Genomic DNA, 19441 nt, shown 5'->3' with positions numbered 1-19441 from the left:
AATAGGGTCTGTATTCAAGTTCATGCTTCAGACAAGATGTGCCCTGTAAGGATACTGTACTTGCCAGCTCCACAGGAAATCATAGCCACCCAGGGTTTCTCCAAGTGCACGGATACAACCATGACAAATGCTCAAAATATTATCACGATAGAAAATTTTTTATAACAATACAACAATATAACAATACAAGCTGAGCAGTATAAGCATGTGTCCCTAACTAGATGCAAACCTCTGAATTGTATTTTACCAAAGTAATGTGAAAAGTCCCTCACTACATCAAAGGTATATTTTTGGCTTCCCTCTATTTGACTGGGAAATGGGAAAAAAACCCTGGTAGGTGAGCACTTTAATTCAAGACAATTTACAGTTGTTTGGGTAAACCTACAGTAATGATTGAGAATAATTGTTATTTCACAAAATAGGTTGCGTGACATTATTTCCCAGAAAAAAAACCAAGCTTGCCAAGATAAACTTATCTAGCGTTAAGTTTATCAGATTTGCTATCTTGGAAAAAGAAAAATGAAAAAAAAAAAAGAGTGCCAGGAGTGCTTACATAAGGCCTCTCTAAGTTGTATTTCCAAAAATGAGCTCAGTGGCAAAATTAGGGCTTACATGCCTTTTTTTTGCATAGTAAACACAACTACGGGCACAAAAAAATTTATAATTCCTACAAAAGACAGTGCCACTGCACTGCTCTGAGCTCCAGGTAAGTCCTTTCTTATTTCCCTGTGACACAGTTGGTTTAAGAACCATATCTGTGTCCTGTCTGCCAACCTGCAAAAAGAACAGGAAGCTGTGAGAAGGTAATTTTTCTGTTCGAAAATGCTGGTAAGCAACAACAAGCTTATTAACTTCACAATAAGACTCATATTTTCATTATAAATTTCATAATATATATGAAATCCTGTGTAAATATACCAAATGTTCAAGTAGCCACTCAATAAAGTACTTTGTCTAACTAATTCAATTCAGCTTTGTTTTTTAGGGAACTTCAGGTCTTCTTTAAATCAAATAAAATCAGAGCTTAAGTTTATAGATTCTCTGTTAAAAACCAGGAAATTAAGTTTGACCTTGAAGTCTAGGTCTTCATTAGGAGACTTTGCGAAGACTTTGTTATACCCTGTGGAATAGGTTCTGCATGAATTCACATGTAAAGTGAGTTTCACAAAAAGATTGCATCTTGATTTAAGAAATTCAGATGGAAATCCATCATAGTCATTGATCAGCTGTGTGATCACAGTTACAAGCTGTCTGTCTTCTATTTGAAATTTGTCTGGCTTTGACTTGCAGCTATTGAACCTGTTATATCCTAGATCAAAGATACGTCTATGATGAAATTTCTGTTCCCCATGAGGTTTTCCTCAACTGTGATCAAATCACCCCTTAAACCTTCTCTTTGATATGCTAAGTAGGTTGAGCTCCTGGTCTATCTTGGTATAAAGCATGTTTTCCAATCCTTTAATCATTCCGCTCTTTTCTGAACATCCTGCAGTTTTTCAACATTCTATGTAAATTGAACTTTATATAGTATTCCAGTAGCAACTGCAGTACTGCTAAATGCAGGGGTAATACTGCCTTCCTGGTCAATAATTTATTTATGCGAACAGGATACTATTTAGCTTTTTGGCTGCAGAGTTTTAGCCTTAATTTGTCAGAGTCCTGGCTGCTCCACAGTGCCTCAGCCGCTCTATTGCTAAGGGCTTTTGAATTGCATTTCTTTATCCTGCCTCTCAGTTGCAACTCTGCAACTTTTCACCTAAGTTGCTGTGGCAGTATTTTCTAGAGCCTTTGTGACACTATTTTTCCTTTGTTCTCATGCTGTTTTTCATGTTGCTGTTATTGTCATGACGTTACACCGCAAACACATTATTACTCATGGGAAGCAATTGTCTCTGGTGTTGGATTCACCCCTGTTTCTCCCCCTTTTTCCTACTCCTTGCTTGTAGCTTTTGGTTTATATTAGATGACCTAATAACACACATGTATGAGTTTAAAAGCTAATCAGCCATACAGTACCCTCCCTGATTCAAAGTGTGCTCCAATTAGTGCTAATAGCACTGTAAGCAGGAACAACCTGTAGGGAGTTTGAGAAGTTGCTAATGAAAAACACATGGTTGCTATGGAAAGAGTATTACAGAGTGATCACTGCTGCACTGCAAAGGGTACCCAGGGGAGGAGACTCACCTGGGGACCCCACCGCATCTCTTCACAGCTGGCTACTGTAGTTAGTTTTCCCTTTCCTCTTCCCTTTTCTCCCTGTCTCTCCTCTTCAGTTCTGATTTTTCTCCAAAAGTACTTTACACTGTTAGAGGTTATGTATGCCATCAGCTACAGCCTTTATGCATGTGAACCTGTCTCAACAGGAATTGTGCAGCATTGATTTTTAGTATTAAGGATCTCAGATTTGTAATCTTGCATTTAAATGTACTGAAATGCATTTCTTTGTATCTGTTCTCAGTTTGCCAGACTGCTCTATATGAGCAAAAGTGGCTGGAAAATCACAGTCTGGGAAATTATCAAAAGGGAAAGATGCATCAAAACAACTTCTGAAGAGGTTTGTCTGAGATTGCTACTATTCAAGGTTTTAACTAATCTAGACGATGGAAGAACACTTATCAAATTTGCAAATGATAGTGCTGATAAGGATGGTGGTGAGTTTCAGGACACAATCACGCTTTAAAAGATCCAGGACAGTTGGAGAGATGGTCTGAAAAAAATAGGGTACTGTTCAGGCTGGAACAATGAACTGTGCAAATACAAAGTGGGAACTCAATGAGGTAAAAGTCTGTAGAAGATTGAGGAGGCAGGTAGACCACAAGCTGAACAGGATGTAACAATGTTACAATTGTAAACAATGGCTAGTTCTAGCCTAGGGTATATAAAACAGAAGTATAAGTTACTACGCTACCACATACTCCTTCTTTTCTACTCAGTATGCCTCGTGTGGAGGAGAAATACCGAGATGTGGCTACTGCACTTTAAGACAGATGTTTACGAACAAGAAAGGATCCAGATGAGAGATCAAAATCTAAAAAATAAATTGTAGGATAAAAGGGTTAGTGGTCTGGGTTGCTTAGCATACAAAAAGAAGATTGAAAGAGGAGAGAACAGAGCATGGTGACATAAGAATAGTCTCTAAATACCTTAGAGACAGTGATTACTGACAGGGAATAATTTGGTTTTGATGCCTGTGGTGTAGTTGATAACGAGTTTAAATTACAGCAGAAAAACTTGTCAGACCCTAAAGAACCCGTTTCTAATAATAAGGATAGTGAAGCACAAGAATGGATAGATGACGAAAATACCAAGGACTCCATCACTGGAGTCCTTAGTGAATGTCAGAAGTCTCTGACATCTGTCAGAAATAACATAGCAGCCTGGTGCTGATCTTGCTTTGGAGTATGGAAAATGTTTAAGACTATCAAGAAATTTTAAGAACTCTTTTGGACCTCCTCCTGTCTCAGGGGAGATGTAGATTTGGCAGAGGGAGCCGAGAAAAAGAGCTGTATCAAGCAGAGAGACCACGCTCTTTGTTCCCTCTTCCATGCCGGCCTTTGGAGCAGATCTATGAGAAAGAGAAAACACTTTGCCTGCTTCGTCTTAACTAAATGTATCATCCCTTCTCCTACTTATTTCTAAGAACTGGGTCAGCCACAAATCACTTCAATAAGAATTATGCTGACAATACTTACTTTCATCTTCAATGTACCCCTTCCAGTCAAATGGAGTCACTGTTGAATTAACCAATGTACCATTTTCACCTATGGTGCTGTTTAGCTGGGACGTAATATTTGTTTCCAGAGTAAAATTTTCTGGAGGCCACTGCAGGCATTTATTCCTCAAGTTGCCCATGAACAGCTGAAGCCCTATTAGTGCAAATACACTCAGACAAAATACAGTCAGGATCATAACGTCCGAGAGCTTCTTCACAGATTGAATTAGGGCTCCCACGATAGTCTTCAAGCCTGAAAATGCAAAGGAACTTTTATTCTGATGTTCAAAACTCTTTTTAAAGCATAAAAAGCACCGGGAGACAGTGTCTCCCAGTAAAGTTATAGATTTCATGCAGAAGCCCAAATAAATGATCATAATGTCTGTGAAATAACATTTTTGTGAAGAGCTTTTTCACTTGTGAAAATGAATAAATAGCTGAAATTTGTGTTCATTTGAAACCGTGAATGGAATGAGTTGCATATATTTCAAAACACTTGTTTTGAAACACTTTTTTTATTCATGCTCTACATGAATCTCACATAAAAGTCTTCTTTCTTTTTATTTGTGAATACCTCTTGCCCCAAACCTTTGCTACTATCAGTTTTATAACATACCAGATTTAGAAGACAGTAGTAAAAAACCTGTTTAAAATTTAATGCTATAAAACTGGAGATGGTTTGGAAAATCATAGAATTTTAAGATAATAAATCCCCCATGCAATGCCCATGCTATTCTTTATTATCTTATTCCTTCATCTTCTTACTAAGTCAACATTTTGAACAGTTCTATTTTTAGACACAAATATTCACAACAAATACCACATAACATCATGTAGGTAAGAAACACATGGGTAAGAAACTTCAGGGTTACTGATATTCGTTGAATGTGGAGAAGAAAGCTTGACATCATACGATGCAACCACACACGCTGTGTACTGCAATGTCTCATGCAAGAATCTGTTAAACTCAAAGGCTGATTTCAAAAGAAAAGAGCTCATGTTAAAAAGCAATGAATCAGAGATTTTAGTGAATTCTAATATCTTCTGATTCCTGCTTTTTTGTGAAAGAAATAAGACTTATGTTTAAAAAATATTAATTCTGTTTCGGTGAATTAAAGTCAGCCTCAGTGTTTAACCTAGCTCTCACCTGGAATGACTGATATTGTTTTCAAAGCTCGGAGAACTCTGAATGTTCTCAACGCTGAGACATTGCCCAGGTCCACAAACTCTGTCACATATCTGTAATAGGGGAGTTCACACACAAACACAATGACAGGATAAAAAGGAACAGTTGGGAGGTACAAGGGGCCTAACACCTTACACCAGTTACTTCTTACCTGGGATTACAGAAATAGTTTTCAAAGCTCTCAATACTCTGAAAGTTCGAAGAGCTGAAACATTGCCTAGGTTTACAAATTCTGTTACATACCTGTAGGATTAAATCACAGTTATTCAGAATTTAGGCAAAGTTTATGCTACTTACTTGGGTCTTTCATCAAGACCTCTTTGGCGTTTTTAGCAAAAAATTAAATAGCAACAGTCAGAGGTTTACCTTTCACTGCAGTTTGCCTTGCATTAATATGCTTTCAGAGCCTTCAGTTAAATTAAATGTCTCTGAAGTGAATCGCAGTGATTTAACTTTGAAAGCCTAAAAGTTATCTAGACTAGATTGGTAAGTTTGGAGAATGAAGTCAAAGGGATGCTCCTTTTCTGCTCAGAGAAAAAAATGCAGGACATGAAATTAGCCTCTCTAATACTAGCTGTACTAACGGCTTCTGCAGTATTTATGTTTACATCAAAATATGCATATTAGAATGTGAAAATTGTTTTAGACAAAAGTAAATTCATACAACAATTTAAATTTAATGAAATTGATATGTATCGATACTAATTTCATGCCCTTTTGCCCTTCACTTTCAAAGAAAAAAGCAAAAAACAAAAACTTACGCAAAGGTAATGACAGTGAAATCAAGCCAGTTCCATGGATCTCGAAGAAAAGTAAAATCTTCTAAGCAAAAGCCTCTTGCAATGATTTTTATGAGTGACTCAAATGTGTAAATTCCAGTGAACGTATACCTGGAAAACATAGGAAAATTTAACCAAAATATGTAGCAACACTTTACACCGGTATTCTGACAGAAACCTGATGATCAAATGAAAGAGTTTTCTATTTCAAAACTGGAAAAGAAATACAGTAAACAAGCAATTTCTTCTATAATGCATTATATTCATCACATAAACTTGTGTATTTGCATGCATTAGTTGTGACATGGTGTTGAAGCACAGCAGTCCTGATCTTATCCATAAATCAAAATAAATAAATCCATCAAATAAATGACATATTAAAAATTTATTGATGACACTCAGTTTAAAAGTATGCAACACTAGATCTGTTACTGTTAACTAAGCAAGTTGTGAGCATAAGTTACTGGATACTGTCTGAATCATTAACATCTAAACCATCTAGTATTAACTCTAAAAAGGGAAGAATGCAAGCATGCACTGAATTCTCACTTTAGGAATACTTTTACTTATATGCTGCCCCTAACTGATGCGTACAAATAGATGGCCATGGTTCTGCTATTGATGCAGTGGCGTAAAGGAGGGGTAAAAACATCGGATAGATGCTAAACCATAAAATGAGAGAAAACTAGTGGAATCTCAGTAGAATACTATCTGTAAACAACTTTCATTTTTTCTACCCAATTGCTCTACTAGAAGGAGATTTAAATAATTATTCAACATTTCTACATAGTTTAGAGAGGAAATAGTGTCTCATGATAGTTCCTGCCAGCAGACATGACTGCAGTTACTGGCACGCTGACTTCTAAAAGAACAGTCAAAGATGTCTTTAAATAACATATGCAACTTACTCTACATTCTTTGTCCAGTCCGGAGGGTTACTCATGGTCATAAATACACAGTTGGTCAAAATAGTGCACATGATAAGCATGCTGAATAATGTAGATAAAGTCAAGGAAAACACAACAGTAATTCATACAATATCACATCAGCCATATATCTGAAATTCACTAAAATATCGCCACTTACACAAATCTTTTAGACTTTGATAAACATGGCACATGTATTTTACTTAACCTGGTAGTTTTCACTTTAGCACATTAAATTTTAACATTAGTCTTGATTTGTTGATGTCCTTGTGTTTTGTTTTCAGCTGATACTGAAAGGCAAAGGAGATCGCTCTCACTTGTCTGGGAGTAACATGTGCTGAGTAACAGCCAAAACCAGAATAACTTGGAGAATACTATTTCACTTAAGTACCTGACATGACTGAATAAGTCTTTCACTTCTACAGTTTTGGTACTAAACTCAACAGCTGGCATGTGCAAGGCAAAAAAAGTTTATCCTATTTACCACGAGTCAAAGTTGCAGAGAAAGCACACACCACCCCAGCACCCAGCACAGCCAGTCTGTCAAAAACACCGAATGAAACACAGAATAATGTTTTTAATTGCTGAAGTGACTGTTTCCCTATCATGTTTCCCTATTCCCCCATGTTTCCCTATCACTCGCTTAGCAGTACATGCTTCAGTCAGTGAAACAGAAATCCAAAGAGACCTCACAGATTAAGGTGAATAATTTGCCAATATTATTCTGGGCCTCTCTCAAAACATGTTAGCAGCAAAAGAAGTATCTCTTGTTCTACCACTGCTGTAATTTGAAAATGGTATAATAGTACCTTGTGGTTAATTGCTTGAAAAGCATGGAAAACTGGTCAAGGTTTGAATGAAAATTGATTTTTATTTAGAGTTCCAGCAAGGACCAATTAGGTATTCTGGGACTATGAAACCCAGACTAACAGCTCAAAGGGGCTTGTAGTGGGGAGGTGGGACAGTCTACTGGGGCTTCATTACACCCAATGCGATGTTCTTGGTTTACAAGATCACTGGATCTACAAACAGTGCGGTCCTTTCTTTTTCATGGCAATAAAGTAAACTCAATTATTTAAACATTAGGAAATACTGAAGTAACCGAACTAGACGAAACCCTGACTCAAAATGGCCACACGGTGGCGGCAACAAATAAGAACCGCTACACCTTCATGCAAAATGGTGAACTCAACCCTAATTTTTCCTCTAGTCATCTCTCTAAATGACGTGTTCCTTAAAAATAGTTGCATCAACATAACTGGCAAAGAAGCTAGATTAAACTGAAGAAAGCCATTTACAAATAAACTTGTATATAAGAGCAGAGGATATTTTTTTTTTTCTTAATCAAGTATATAGCATTTTGTTGTTTGGGGTACATTTTTATGCCCTGGAAACACACACACAAAAAATGCAACCACAAAACAAAAAAAACCACCAACCTTTCACTCTAGGTGAAGGAGGAATAGGAGAAGTCACATCTCAGCCTAAACTTTGCAGAAAATTGGTGGAAACATTAAGATCATTGCTTACAGCTGCTGAACAATTCCAATTTGAGCATATCTTTTCAAATAAACATTCAAATCACAGGGAAGGATTTAACTGCCTGATTCCCACAGACAGGTGCGTGGCCTTTGTCTGAATGCCTGACCAAGCAGTGGATATCATGATATCTTTCATTAAGTGACTTAACTCATTTTGAAGATCATGTTGCCATACAAGCTCTTTACAGTAAAAGTCGTTGTTCAGTGGCTTAGAATAAATGATTAGAACGCTTTACAATGCTTATCCTCACAGTCCACAGACAGCTTTAAAGGGTCCAACAGAATATCTTTGGGAAATTCCTTCAAATAAAGAGAATCCATTTTGGTAGTTGAAAAACTTGAAGATGCCTGGCTGCAGCTTCAGTAGTCTCGTAAAACAGTTAAAGTAGTGGAACATCTTCTTAGGAGAGATGTGCATTATCTGTTTACAGCTAGGTATCTTTCATAACAAAGGCCACAGGTAGATCCTTGCACATATTCGCTCTGTACGTAACTCGCCACATCTGTGAGCTGCATAGCCAAAGTGCTGTTTACTCTCAAAGGGAGCAGATGCTCAATAAGGGCTAACATATTTTGAAATCTAAACTCTGGCCATGTTTTTCCTTATGGGAATCTCAAACATAACTGACCCATTCAAAGTCTGTGCATCTCTTCCTTCTTCTCCTACTTTTCAAGTGTTTGATTTACAACTTCAACATTCCCTTAATTTACTGTCTTATGTTCTATAATAATTCAATTATACACATCTGTAAACAATTCTAATATGTGATGACTTCTTAATGGAAAGGTATTGTCTTTTTCATGCTCTTCCCATATAGACAAGCAATAGGATTTGAGGCGCTATACAGCCTCAAGCTAATGAATTATTGGAGCAGCTGATGCCTCTTATCGCCTGTGTGGACTTGGAAGATGAAGATTGGAAAAAACAAATGCTGCCAATTGGTTTCACAGATACCCGCTGGCAGTCAGGCCACACTGAGTAACTCCTTGCATTCTGCAGCTCCAGCCACCGCCACCTCCCTTCTTTTTTCTGTCTGCTCAACCCCCCCACTTCTTACATTTTCACCCTTTCCTATTCATTGCCAAAGTATGTCCACTTCCCATCGCTCTTGTGTTGCCCCCTCAGCTCTATGCTCTACCTTAACTCGAGTCTATCAGGCAAAAGGGAGGGAGGGAGGGAGGGGGGGAAGGAGGCAGAATACTAGGATGTGAGTCAGCAGAGCATGAGAGAAACTCATGCTGTTACCAGTTCCTGTATCTGGTATTGCAATAGGTACCAGCAATGAGAAAGAACAGTTGCAGGGAAAGTCTCTGAGCACTGGGAAGAGACACACCTTCTTTGCAGGTGGAGAAAATCTGACCGTGTGTCTGGGCACATGTGATCAGAGCACCCTATGCAGAGGTTCAGAGAATTTGGAGGATGTACAGATGAACGTTTCCCAACTAATGTGCCAATTTCTTTGTGCTCAACACACATTCTTTCACACTGAAAGGCATAGTTCTGTTACAAAGGCCAAAAACACCCACCTCAAAACATGAGGGCAGTAGAGCTATTTGATAAAAGTCTGAGGATTATTAAAAATAATAAGCAACATTACCCCCTAATCTTTTCCTTACAAGTGGCTCACCTTGCATAAGCAGCCGAAATCTAAACTGCATTATGGAACATATTATGTGGTTCTTTGTTAAACAAATTCATATTTACAGTGTTTGTACTACCCTGAATTAAAAAAAAAAAAAAGAAAAAAGAAAAAAAAGAACCTATGCATCTATTCTTATGTCTAAGATAAAAAAACAAACCCAAACCCTACTCTATATCTATGATAAAAATAGTTCATCCCATACTTGGCTGTTTGGAAAAGAAATCAGTCCACATAGTGAAAAGAAACCTCCTCCTATAATAGAGCTAAATTACACGATCACACAATCACTTTAGTAGACAGAAGGAAAAATATTGGAATTGCATATTGTTTATTAGAATTGCTTTTGTTCGGACTGCCATCAAGACCAGCTGGATACTCTTTGAACACAATTAGGAGGAACTTAAAAGCAAGACCAAACTCAGTAATCAGTACACCAGTGAAAAAACATTACCCACAACTAGCACAGATGCAGGGTTGGAAGGTACTGCAAATCAGAGTCTCTAACTTGAATGGATGAACATTCATTAGACACTTGAACCTGACAGTATTTAGCTACATTTTCTCACCATCACCACCACTGTGTCTGTAGGTCTCTCTCAGGTCCCTTAGCTCCTGTCCCCAAATGCTTCCTGACTCCTCTCCAGACACCTTCCTCCCCTTCTCTCATCACTTTAACTTCCAGGGAGATCAGAGAAAAAGATCTGAGTCAGCAGCAATCAGCCTTGTTTCTCCCTTTTTCCAAAGACCTAGAAGATTCTGCCAGCAGTCTCTAATAATAAAGCTTCTGCCTTTGACTAACTGTTCAATGTTAAAAGTCTCACTGTCACACTGAAGTTTTCATTTGATGACTACTTTTTCCCAGTCTTGGGTTTTGCAAGAAAAGCGTAGCAAAACCTCACCCGCTAGAAATTCCCATCAACCTGTTACGGATATCAGGCACCAGTCCCACATGCCAGTCTAAAACTTTACCTTGTGCACTATCGGTTACGGTCCCCCAACCTGTCCACCATCTGCACATACAGATGCTTTGCAAACCACCTGCAGGACTGCTGCCTATGCTTTCTGGCAATAGATTAAATTTGGCAGAGGCTTATGGTGCAACTGGGCAGGTTTGGGAATGTGAGATTCAGCATGCATGAACCAGGCTTCCAGCCACACTGCTGCCACAGACTATAAAGCTGATCTTGAGGGTGGCCTCAGAAAGACCCCTAAAAGGCAACATAAACATACCCTTGAGCTCGCTGCTCCCGAGCAGTTGCATATCTGCCTAATTGCTTGCAAAACTGAGAGCTCTTCTAGACTTTGTGAGCACAAACTGCATTTTTTTTTTTAAGAGGTAATTATTTTATGAATAGGCTTCATAGTGCAAAAACGGATTTGGAACGCAAAAAATTTCAATGTTAAAATAAATCTGAAGAAACTTTTCTGATAAATGGGTCAAGATGGATTCTTGATTTGTAGATTTGTACAGCCGAAGTATTGAAATTCAACAGAATAGCTAAAATGTGTTTGTACAATATACACGTATTTTCTAGTATTTATAAAACCTTACCATAAGTCTTCCACTGTAAAATAAAAAAAAAAAATTAACAGCCTTTACAAAAGGAAAACAGTTATTTACAAAGAAATAGAAAGAATTATGATTTTTCTTAATTTCAGTGTGTAACATTTTGAACCACCATTGAAAAAGGATATGAATGTACCAAAATTTTAATAGCTATTTTTCTAAGAGGATTGAAGGGAGTTAAAATGTACAGGGCAGAGGTGGCACTGAATCGGAAGATTGCCTTCCCTTTATTCAATACTATAAAGGTCTGAAAAAGAGAAAGAAAAGACATTTTATAAGTATGTATTCACTATATTTTAAAACTGTTCCTAGTGACCAGTCAGAAAAAATGTAACGTTTTGAATAGCTAATACACAAAAAACATGACTCATTTTTAAAATAAAACTTATTTCCAGTACTTACCTGATGTACCTGACATATGAAAACATAATTCTAAATACACAACATTCAATTTATTAACATTTTTATAATACTTCTTCATTAAACAACCTCAGAGGAGTAATATGATACATTTACGTGATGGGTTTCTTGTAAAAAATGTGCAGAAATTATTAAATATAATTTTATTTATGCTTTCCCATAGAAAACTTTCTGTTCCTGTTTGAAATACCATAAGCAGGGAAACCTTACCTGTGGATGTTAATGACGTATTAGTAAGAGAAATCCTTACAGAAACTGATTTAATAGACTACCTGTTTGTTTGTGGGTTTTTTTTTATTCTACTCTGTTTCTTGGTCTTCAACGCTAAGGAGAGAGGGAAATAGCAGTAACACATATAGCCATGATTAGGTAGATCTCTAACGACTGTGGGGGCATCTGAATACACCTTACCAGGGGACAGCAAGAGATACATCCCAGATGATCGTCCTGCACAATTGTGGTTTGCAGGTATGAAACTTTCCAAGAACATACAGAACTCGTTAAATTTAAATTTTAACAGCTAAAGAGCCTATCAAATGTAGAGAAACTTAAAGGCATGCAAGCCTTACTTCAGAGAATTGTAGAAGACTCTGTAGGCTGAAAGCTTGTCTATTTTTCTCAAATAAATCCATGAACCAAATATAAATGGTATGAGAACAAATGCTACAAGCATTGCTTTGCTTCCACTGTAGGCCATCATGGCTGCAACAGCACTAAAACTAAAGCACGGGAAATGCGGACTGTCAGGTTTCTTTGTGGCATTAAGGTGCTCTTCAACTGCAAGATCAATCAGGAAAGAATGAAAAACACTCCAGAAGGCAGGCTCAGTAACTCAGAAGAAAGCTGCATGCAGCGGAAGGGATGATGCAAGGATTTTAGCCTAAAATCAAACTGAATTAAAGGTATTGAAGAATCTGCCCAAGAGAAATGTCCTAAATTGCTTTTTTTCGTGTTGTTAGAGTTATGTATTTCATAAATAAGCTATGATAAAGCCTCCTTGTTTTTTCATTACATTGCTGATGAAGTGAGCTGTAAACTAGAATGCCAGTGGAAGTGTGGGAAATGCTATGTTGGTCTCTTCTGGTGTCTGTGACATCGAGCGTTGCTATAAGACTGTAAGCAAGTGGACTACAAGGCTATTTCTGGGAAGGACGGCAGACAGAGAAAATATGCTGAGGAGGTTCAAGAAGGATGATTCTTCCGTCAACTTAGATTTGGGAAGTTTGGTATGTATAGACCATGAAGTACAGATACAAATCTCTAGGAGCACCCAGGAAGCGGAGAGAAATGTGGAGATGAGGGTTCCACCAGTCTATGACAGATACCAGGTACTGAAGGCAGAGGAGAAGCGGGGATCAAGCCCTGAGGAAAAGCTGTCCCAGCCCCAACTCACTTGCTGGCTTCTTCCCTGACCTGTCTCTCCATCATAGCTCTACATGGCACACTTTCGTATACAGACCAAACCCCTTAAGACTAAGGAACATTAATAGTGAGACTTTATATTATCTTGAATACAAACTCAAGACGCATAAGAACGGTATAAGACATGCATTTAATTTCCCCACTTCTGCACAGAAATGGAGAAACTGCATATGAAACTGAGGACAGTGGGATAAACCCTGAGCTAATGTTTCCAAATTACACTTCCAGTTATGGATTACAGATAACAACAACCTTCACAGCGTATCTGCAGATGACCTGACCTTAAATGAAGCTTTCATTTTAAATACTGAAGCAACCAAGCCGATGAATGATTTTTTGGCACAATGTTTTAAAGCCTCACACCCCAAGGGGGAAGGTGAGTTTCCCCTCCCAGGTCTGTCCCCAGCCCCCAGGACTCACAGCTAAGAAGCCTCCAGCTCACGCTCTCAGCTTTTGTAGCTATGAGGTAGTTGACTAAATACATTAAATATCACACTCCCTACTAACTTTGTATCTAAGACTACACCACCTACGTTTAGTCAACCTACATTTTTTAAAAAATCTTTGAACACGAGCACATTAAACATACATCTCTTTTCTAATGTGCCTTATGGAAAATAACAGCATGCTGGCACAGCTCCAGTTTCAGTTGGAAGCTGCTGCTATTTTAGCTGTTCTACTTTCTGCTGCCCTGCAAAAGCAGAACCAGCAAGACATAAATTCCCTACCTCAGTTTTAATTTTTTACTCAAGGTATCTTTGTGACTGGAGCCTTCAGAATGACTTTGTTGGTCGTCTGACTTCTAGCCTTAAACATGAACTAAAATTGTATCTTATCTCTGAAGAAGAATTTTAATAAAAAAAATTACAGATAGCAGCTGATATCCAACCCCATGTGTAAGCTTCCCTCCTTGGTAAGCCTGTTATATCTCACTCCAGTCTCAACCCAGATGCAAGCCAATGCGTAGGCAGTGTGGATGAACGTGAAGTATTGTACCCAAAGCTGCCAGGGTGAAGTAGACATACACTGAGAAAAGCTAAATAAATTCTAAACAAATTGTAAGATTAAGGTTCGTATATGAAGGATTATGTATACTTTTCAGGGCTTAGGTTTTATAAAGTGCTTTAATAATTTTTTAAAGGCAGGAAACCTGCTCACACTCAAAGTAGTCAAGTGTGAATATAAATTCAAAGAAATCCCTAGAGAGAAGTCCCTGATTTGCCGCTTTTGCATCTGTACCCTGGATCCCAGTTCTGTAACTTCTGTCATATTTGATACAAACCCAGAAACTGCATTCTTAGCAGGGCAAAGAAGGAGGAGGAGGATTTTTATAAGATGCAGCTAAGAGGGAAAAGTCCACACCAAACAAAAGATACAGTCTCCATGGACCTCTCGGTACAAAGAGTTCCCAAAACCTTGTTTCTCCTCTCCTTACTCCTAGTTAGCTTTAAAAGTAGTTTCTCGAAGTCTACGTTTAGCAGGCTGATTGCTACTCCATTGCATTTCTATTTCCTACAGTTAAATAAACACCATCTAAAACTTCGTAAGACCTCTGAAAGGCAAGAGGTGACATATTGTTGAGCTGGATCCTTAAAAGCCCCAGGGGCAGCTAGAACAAGAGATTCATGGCATATGTGAAGTTGGCATTTCTTTTTTTTGTGTGGTTATCTTTTGAAACCATGTTTTCTATCAAGACCTCAATTTTTTGCTTTGCTAGAACTTTTCAGTTAAAAATTCTTTCACTTACAACTATCAAAAATACCTAAGTTCACTAGTGCATTTACTTTTTCTGATGTAATGAAGTTAAATAAAGCAATTTTACAGAATCTTTTTGTTTCTGCAACCTACGACAAGTCTGGGAATCCCAGGACCTCATGATATGATAAGATTAGGGACTGATGTTACCAAGTGCAAGGACAAATGGAGGCACCTTTTCTGACAGACATCGTTCTACATCCTTCTGGTAAGAGGCAGGGCATGGAGTGGCAATCAACAATGCTGTATCTGTATTACAGCAGGAGGAAAGTGAAGTAAGACCAATTTAGTTCCAGTTATTCCTTTCCTCCTCTTTAACGTATCAGCTTAGGTTCAAGAGAAAATAGCCAGCCCTTAAAGTATGAAACCAAGTGGTCCAGATTTTGATGCATGCCTGCGGGTCAGGATCTTAGGGGGTTCCAGCTGATTCTTTCTCTATAGACAGTGATGTGAACGGCCTTGATCCTTTGTGATGGCAGCTCGAGCATGAACAGGCAGTCACTATTATACTGGGAACACACAGATTTGCACTTACACAGAAGTGGAACGCAAAAAGCGGCTAAAGTCCAAGTTCATTTTTACTCAAATTTGGTTTAAAAAACAAGAGCATTGCACCCATTTAGGATGTTAAACTTCACAGTTCAAAAGACCGGCATTATTAACCACCACAGTCAGCAGCATTTCATTATGATAAAATCATAAGAATATAAGAACAGGTATTGTATTGTATTATATTATAATAAAATAATTATGTTCCAAGGGTACAGTTGCTAGCATTCAGGCTATCTATGATACAGTGTAAATCAATAATACTATCAGGTGTGCAAATTTGCTATAACGGACTGTACTGTTTTCAAAGAGCAGTTGTCAATTTTTTTTCCTTTTCCTTTCAGCTTCAGATGAATATTGGTCATGAATACATCCTCTTTGGTTGTAAGTTTTGCATAGAAGCACAGTAGCAAAATCATAAAAATAGCATAGCTATTTGTTTTTGTTTCTCTTAACAGGTTTTCTTATTTTTAACTTTTCATCTCAGGGCTACCTTATCCACAAATTAAGGCTCTCACACAGCTCAGCATATTAATTTATTCCTGTCTTATTCTGTATTAAACTGTATCAAATCATGGCACGCACAAACCTATTGCTTAAAAAGTAAAAAAAGAAAAAAGTCCCAAAGATGAAATGTAAAACGCTCTAGATGATGTTTCAACATTCAATGCATGCAAAAATACAGTGAACTTGTTCAATCTTGCTACAAAAATAGGAAAAAAAACCCTCAGCAAGTGGGATGCAATACTCGCATATAATGGATGATTTCACTCATGACCCAAATTTGGAATAAAAAAGATATTTCTAAAATTCTTTTACAGGTTTCCTGAAGAAACACTGTGACCATGTTCATTGGTATCATTTGATCAGTGCTGTAGGTAACCATTTCTATTGACTATTTGAAAGTTTGGAAGCCAAACTGATATAGCTTCTGTCAATAAATCAGGTATAGTTTATGCAGAGATCTTAATAGAGGTCTGAAGCAACAGTGGCATCTGCTAATCCATACACTTGACCTAACCCTTTCTTGCAAATAAGTATTTTCCTTCATTCTTGTGTTTTTCATTACATCCATATCATTTCAGATAGATGCTTCTCCAGGCAGAAATATAAAATCTCTCGTGCAGCTGTTGCCAGGCCATTGCATTGGGATAGGGTGTGCTGACTGACTCCTTGGCTTTACAAAGTGGAATTCAGAGTGGGATAAAGAGAGAGCGGAAATGTTAAATTGTATGGAGGTGAATGCACTGAGCATTAAATGGTCTTTGCTTCTTCCTGGAGATGTGCCCTTCTGCTTCAGGCCTTTCTCAAGCTATTTCTCCTCCTGAGACTTGCAGGAGCATCAACTGCTACCAATACTCTCAAAAGACAAGTGAAACAAGATAAAAGTCTTTCCAGAATTCACAGACAGCTAGATAAGAAAATCTAGGAATTAGATATTTTAGAGTCAAATTACTGATGTAAAACTGAAATAGATGTTGGAATTTCTGTTAGGAAATTCTATTTTCCTCCTACTGAAGAAAGAAAAAGTGGAGAGAATTGTAGCGTGTGAGAAATTTTTGTCTTGTCTTTGACTGACAGGGCTGTTTCTATTTCTGTCCTGCAGAAGATTAAAGCACGTGCATAGAGAGGATGTGTGGACTTCAGCACAAAGAAGAGACTCCCAGTGGGTACGTGACTTGCCTCTAAAAGTTATTTAGTGTGCAAATACAAAGATTCTTCCTTTCAAATAGTAGAGAAACTTGGCTGAATATGTTCAGCTGGTTTCACTCCATTTCTTGCAACTCTATCATCAGACCTGGCTGATGTAGTAAGTTTTCAGCTCCCTCTGAAGGGACTGAAAGGGTCCTCCATTTGTAAGGGCTCTAGAAGTGTACCTGTAAGTCATACCTATCATGTATCTGTTTTCTCTGTTAAGACACACAAGGCAGACTGATTTGACTATAAAGGTCCAGGATGACCTGTGGGAAGGTAGGGATATAATTATATGTGACTTCATATCATAAACAGACACAATTAGTACAGAACTCTACAAGGCCTACATCTTTTATCTTTGTAAAAGTAGAACTGTGATTTAAAGTTAAATCTTCATACACTGAATGGCAGATAAAGGCTCTTTCAGCGGCATCAAATAATAAAGATAAAAATATTGTTCTTTCACATAGTATTTTCTCTCTTGTCAAAACAGGACTCATAAATCACATGAAATTTAGCAAGCTAAGACACTTAAAACACAGCACTTTGTGAAAATCAAAATAACTCCTGTCTTGATATTTATAGAGTTTTCATAATCACACTATCTCATAATTAAAGTATCACCCAAGCTACCTATCACTAAAAACTGTGAACCTTTTCTGCTATTTATAGGCTGTGCAACAGAATCATCCTGAAAGGATTCCAGGGCTGTTCAAGGCCAGTTCCACCAAAAACTTTTAAATCAGTTTTACACTCTCTTTATGATTGTTTCTGCTTATCTGTGTGTTTCTCTATCGAAGCCATAAATTTCCTAAGAATTCGCTACCAAAGCAGAATTCTAGAAACAAAATGTGCTATGCATTGGTTCATGCTGTCAGTTTTAAATCTGAAGAACCTTAGAGAAAATGTGGTGTGTTGCTGTACTCGGTTTCTATACTTCTTCACTTTTTTAAAGTTTGCAAAGTATGCAATCTATTATGTATACAGAAGTTTCTATAGGTATTATATATTGCTTATAATCAAGACAACATACTATGTTTCAGCTTCAATATAAACGTTCCTTTGATAAAAATTCAGTTATATCAAAGGAATAAATTTTGATGTAAATTAAAAGAAAACAATGAAAGGTTAGTAACCATTGAGGATGACGGATTCTGTCCTGTACCATAGAGGACAGTGGGCACTTTGCTAATGACTGAGAGAGCAGTGAATAGAAGCCGAGATTTTCACACTATTTATGTATACCCTGCCACATCCACTGTACAACCGTATTATATGATCAGCCATAATGTTACATTTATTGCCAATTTTATTAATTTAATTCTAAAAATAATATTAGTGTAAAATTCCTCCTTATATAAAGCGGGAGGACCAGTGTGCCAAGGCACACAAGGGTAAATGTGTTCTAAGAACATACATTAGCTAAATCAACTTTTTATAACTAGAAGATATTAAATATTTATTTACTAACTTTCTGGAAGGTAGAATGTATACGTGTCACTGGCATCAAACATTTTCTGCTCTGGTTGTACACCTAGTCCTTTTAGCAACGCTCAATGGTTTAACTAGAATGACATTTTCCCACATGGCTGCAAATCAACAGACCGAAGTAACAAACTGTATTACCCACCGTACAGAAATGAAGTGAACATGATAATGGTGGCATATCAATGGGATTGATATTAGACTCACTTTTTTATTGATGTAATATGGGTCCATGTCTTCCAAGGGCTCAGACACCATTCCTGGAGGTATGTCACCGTATATAAACGGAAGTGTTTTTCCTGCCTCCAAATCACTGTTTGGCTTTGGCCCATTTTCATCATCATTGTCTTTACGATCTTGTTTAGGATTCTTAGCTTTTTCTGCAGCAATGCGTTGTTCAATAGCTGCAAGAGACTCTCTAGTGAAGTATTGGAAGCTGTCTGGTCCTGGTGGTACAAGCACTGACTGCTCCATCTTTTCATCCTGCACATTTTAATTACCATTTATTCTTCTGCATAGGAAAATACTAAAAGAAAGCAGAAAATAAAATTCAAACAAGCCTGTTAAAGTCACCAAGTAAGAAAAATATAACAGTTATTTTTAAAGGCTTTTGTTTATGCTATTTTGGAATTTTCAAATACACAATAATGAAAACTATGTAAAGAAAAATAAAATAAGCAGTTTAGTTGGTGATTTGACCTTTGTAAGAAGCACTTATATGGTTCTTATGTTAGTTATATGAATCACAATAATTTCTCAAC

The 19441-nt window shown here is 37.4% G+C and overlaps 1 protein-coding gene across 8 annotated transcripts in view; it reads right to left on the bottom strand.

The window, feature by feature from the left end:
* The window catches only part of SCN1A (sodium channel, voltage-gated, type I, alpha subunit), a 71857-nt gene extending 52703 nt beyond the window's left edge, over positions 1–19154 (bottom strand). For 4 of the 8 annotated variants that reach the window (XM_009894595.1, XM_009894598.1, XM_009894600.1 and 1 more), the window contains exons 1-6: positions 18888–19154; positions 11483–11601; positions 6586–6675; positions 5660–5788; positions 5050–5141; positions 3693–3965 (exon numbers count right to left, since the gene is read on the bottom strand). In XM_009894595.1, coding sequence (XP_009892897.1) covers positions 3693–3965; positions 5050–5141; positions 5660–5788; positions 6586–6675; positions 11483–11601; positions 18888–19154 — 970 coding nt within the window. Of the gene's footprint in view, positions 1–3692; positions 3966–4859; positions 4952–5049; positions 5142–5659; positions 5789–6585; positions 6676–11482; positions 11602–18887 lie in introns of all 8 variants that reach the window. The other 4 variants (XM_009894592.1, XM_009894594.1, XM_009894596.1 and 1 more) reach the window with 1 other exon arrangement.
* Positions 19155–19441: the final 287 nt, after the last annotated feature.

The sequence above is a fragment of the Charadrius vociferus genome, unplaced genomic scaffold, assembly GCF_000708025.1.
Source record: "Charadrius vociferus isolate BGI_N301 unplaced genomic scaffold, ASM70802v2 scaffold161, whole genome shotgun sequence".
NCBI lineage: Eukaryota > Metazoa > Chordata > Aves > Charadriiformes > Charadriidae > Charadrius > Charadrius vociferus.
This window is presented reverse-complemented; position numbering and strand designations above follow the sequence as displayed.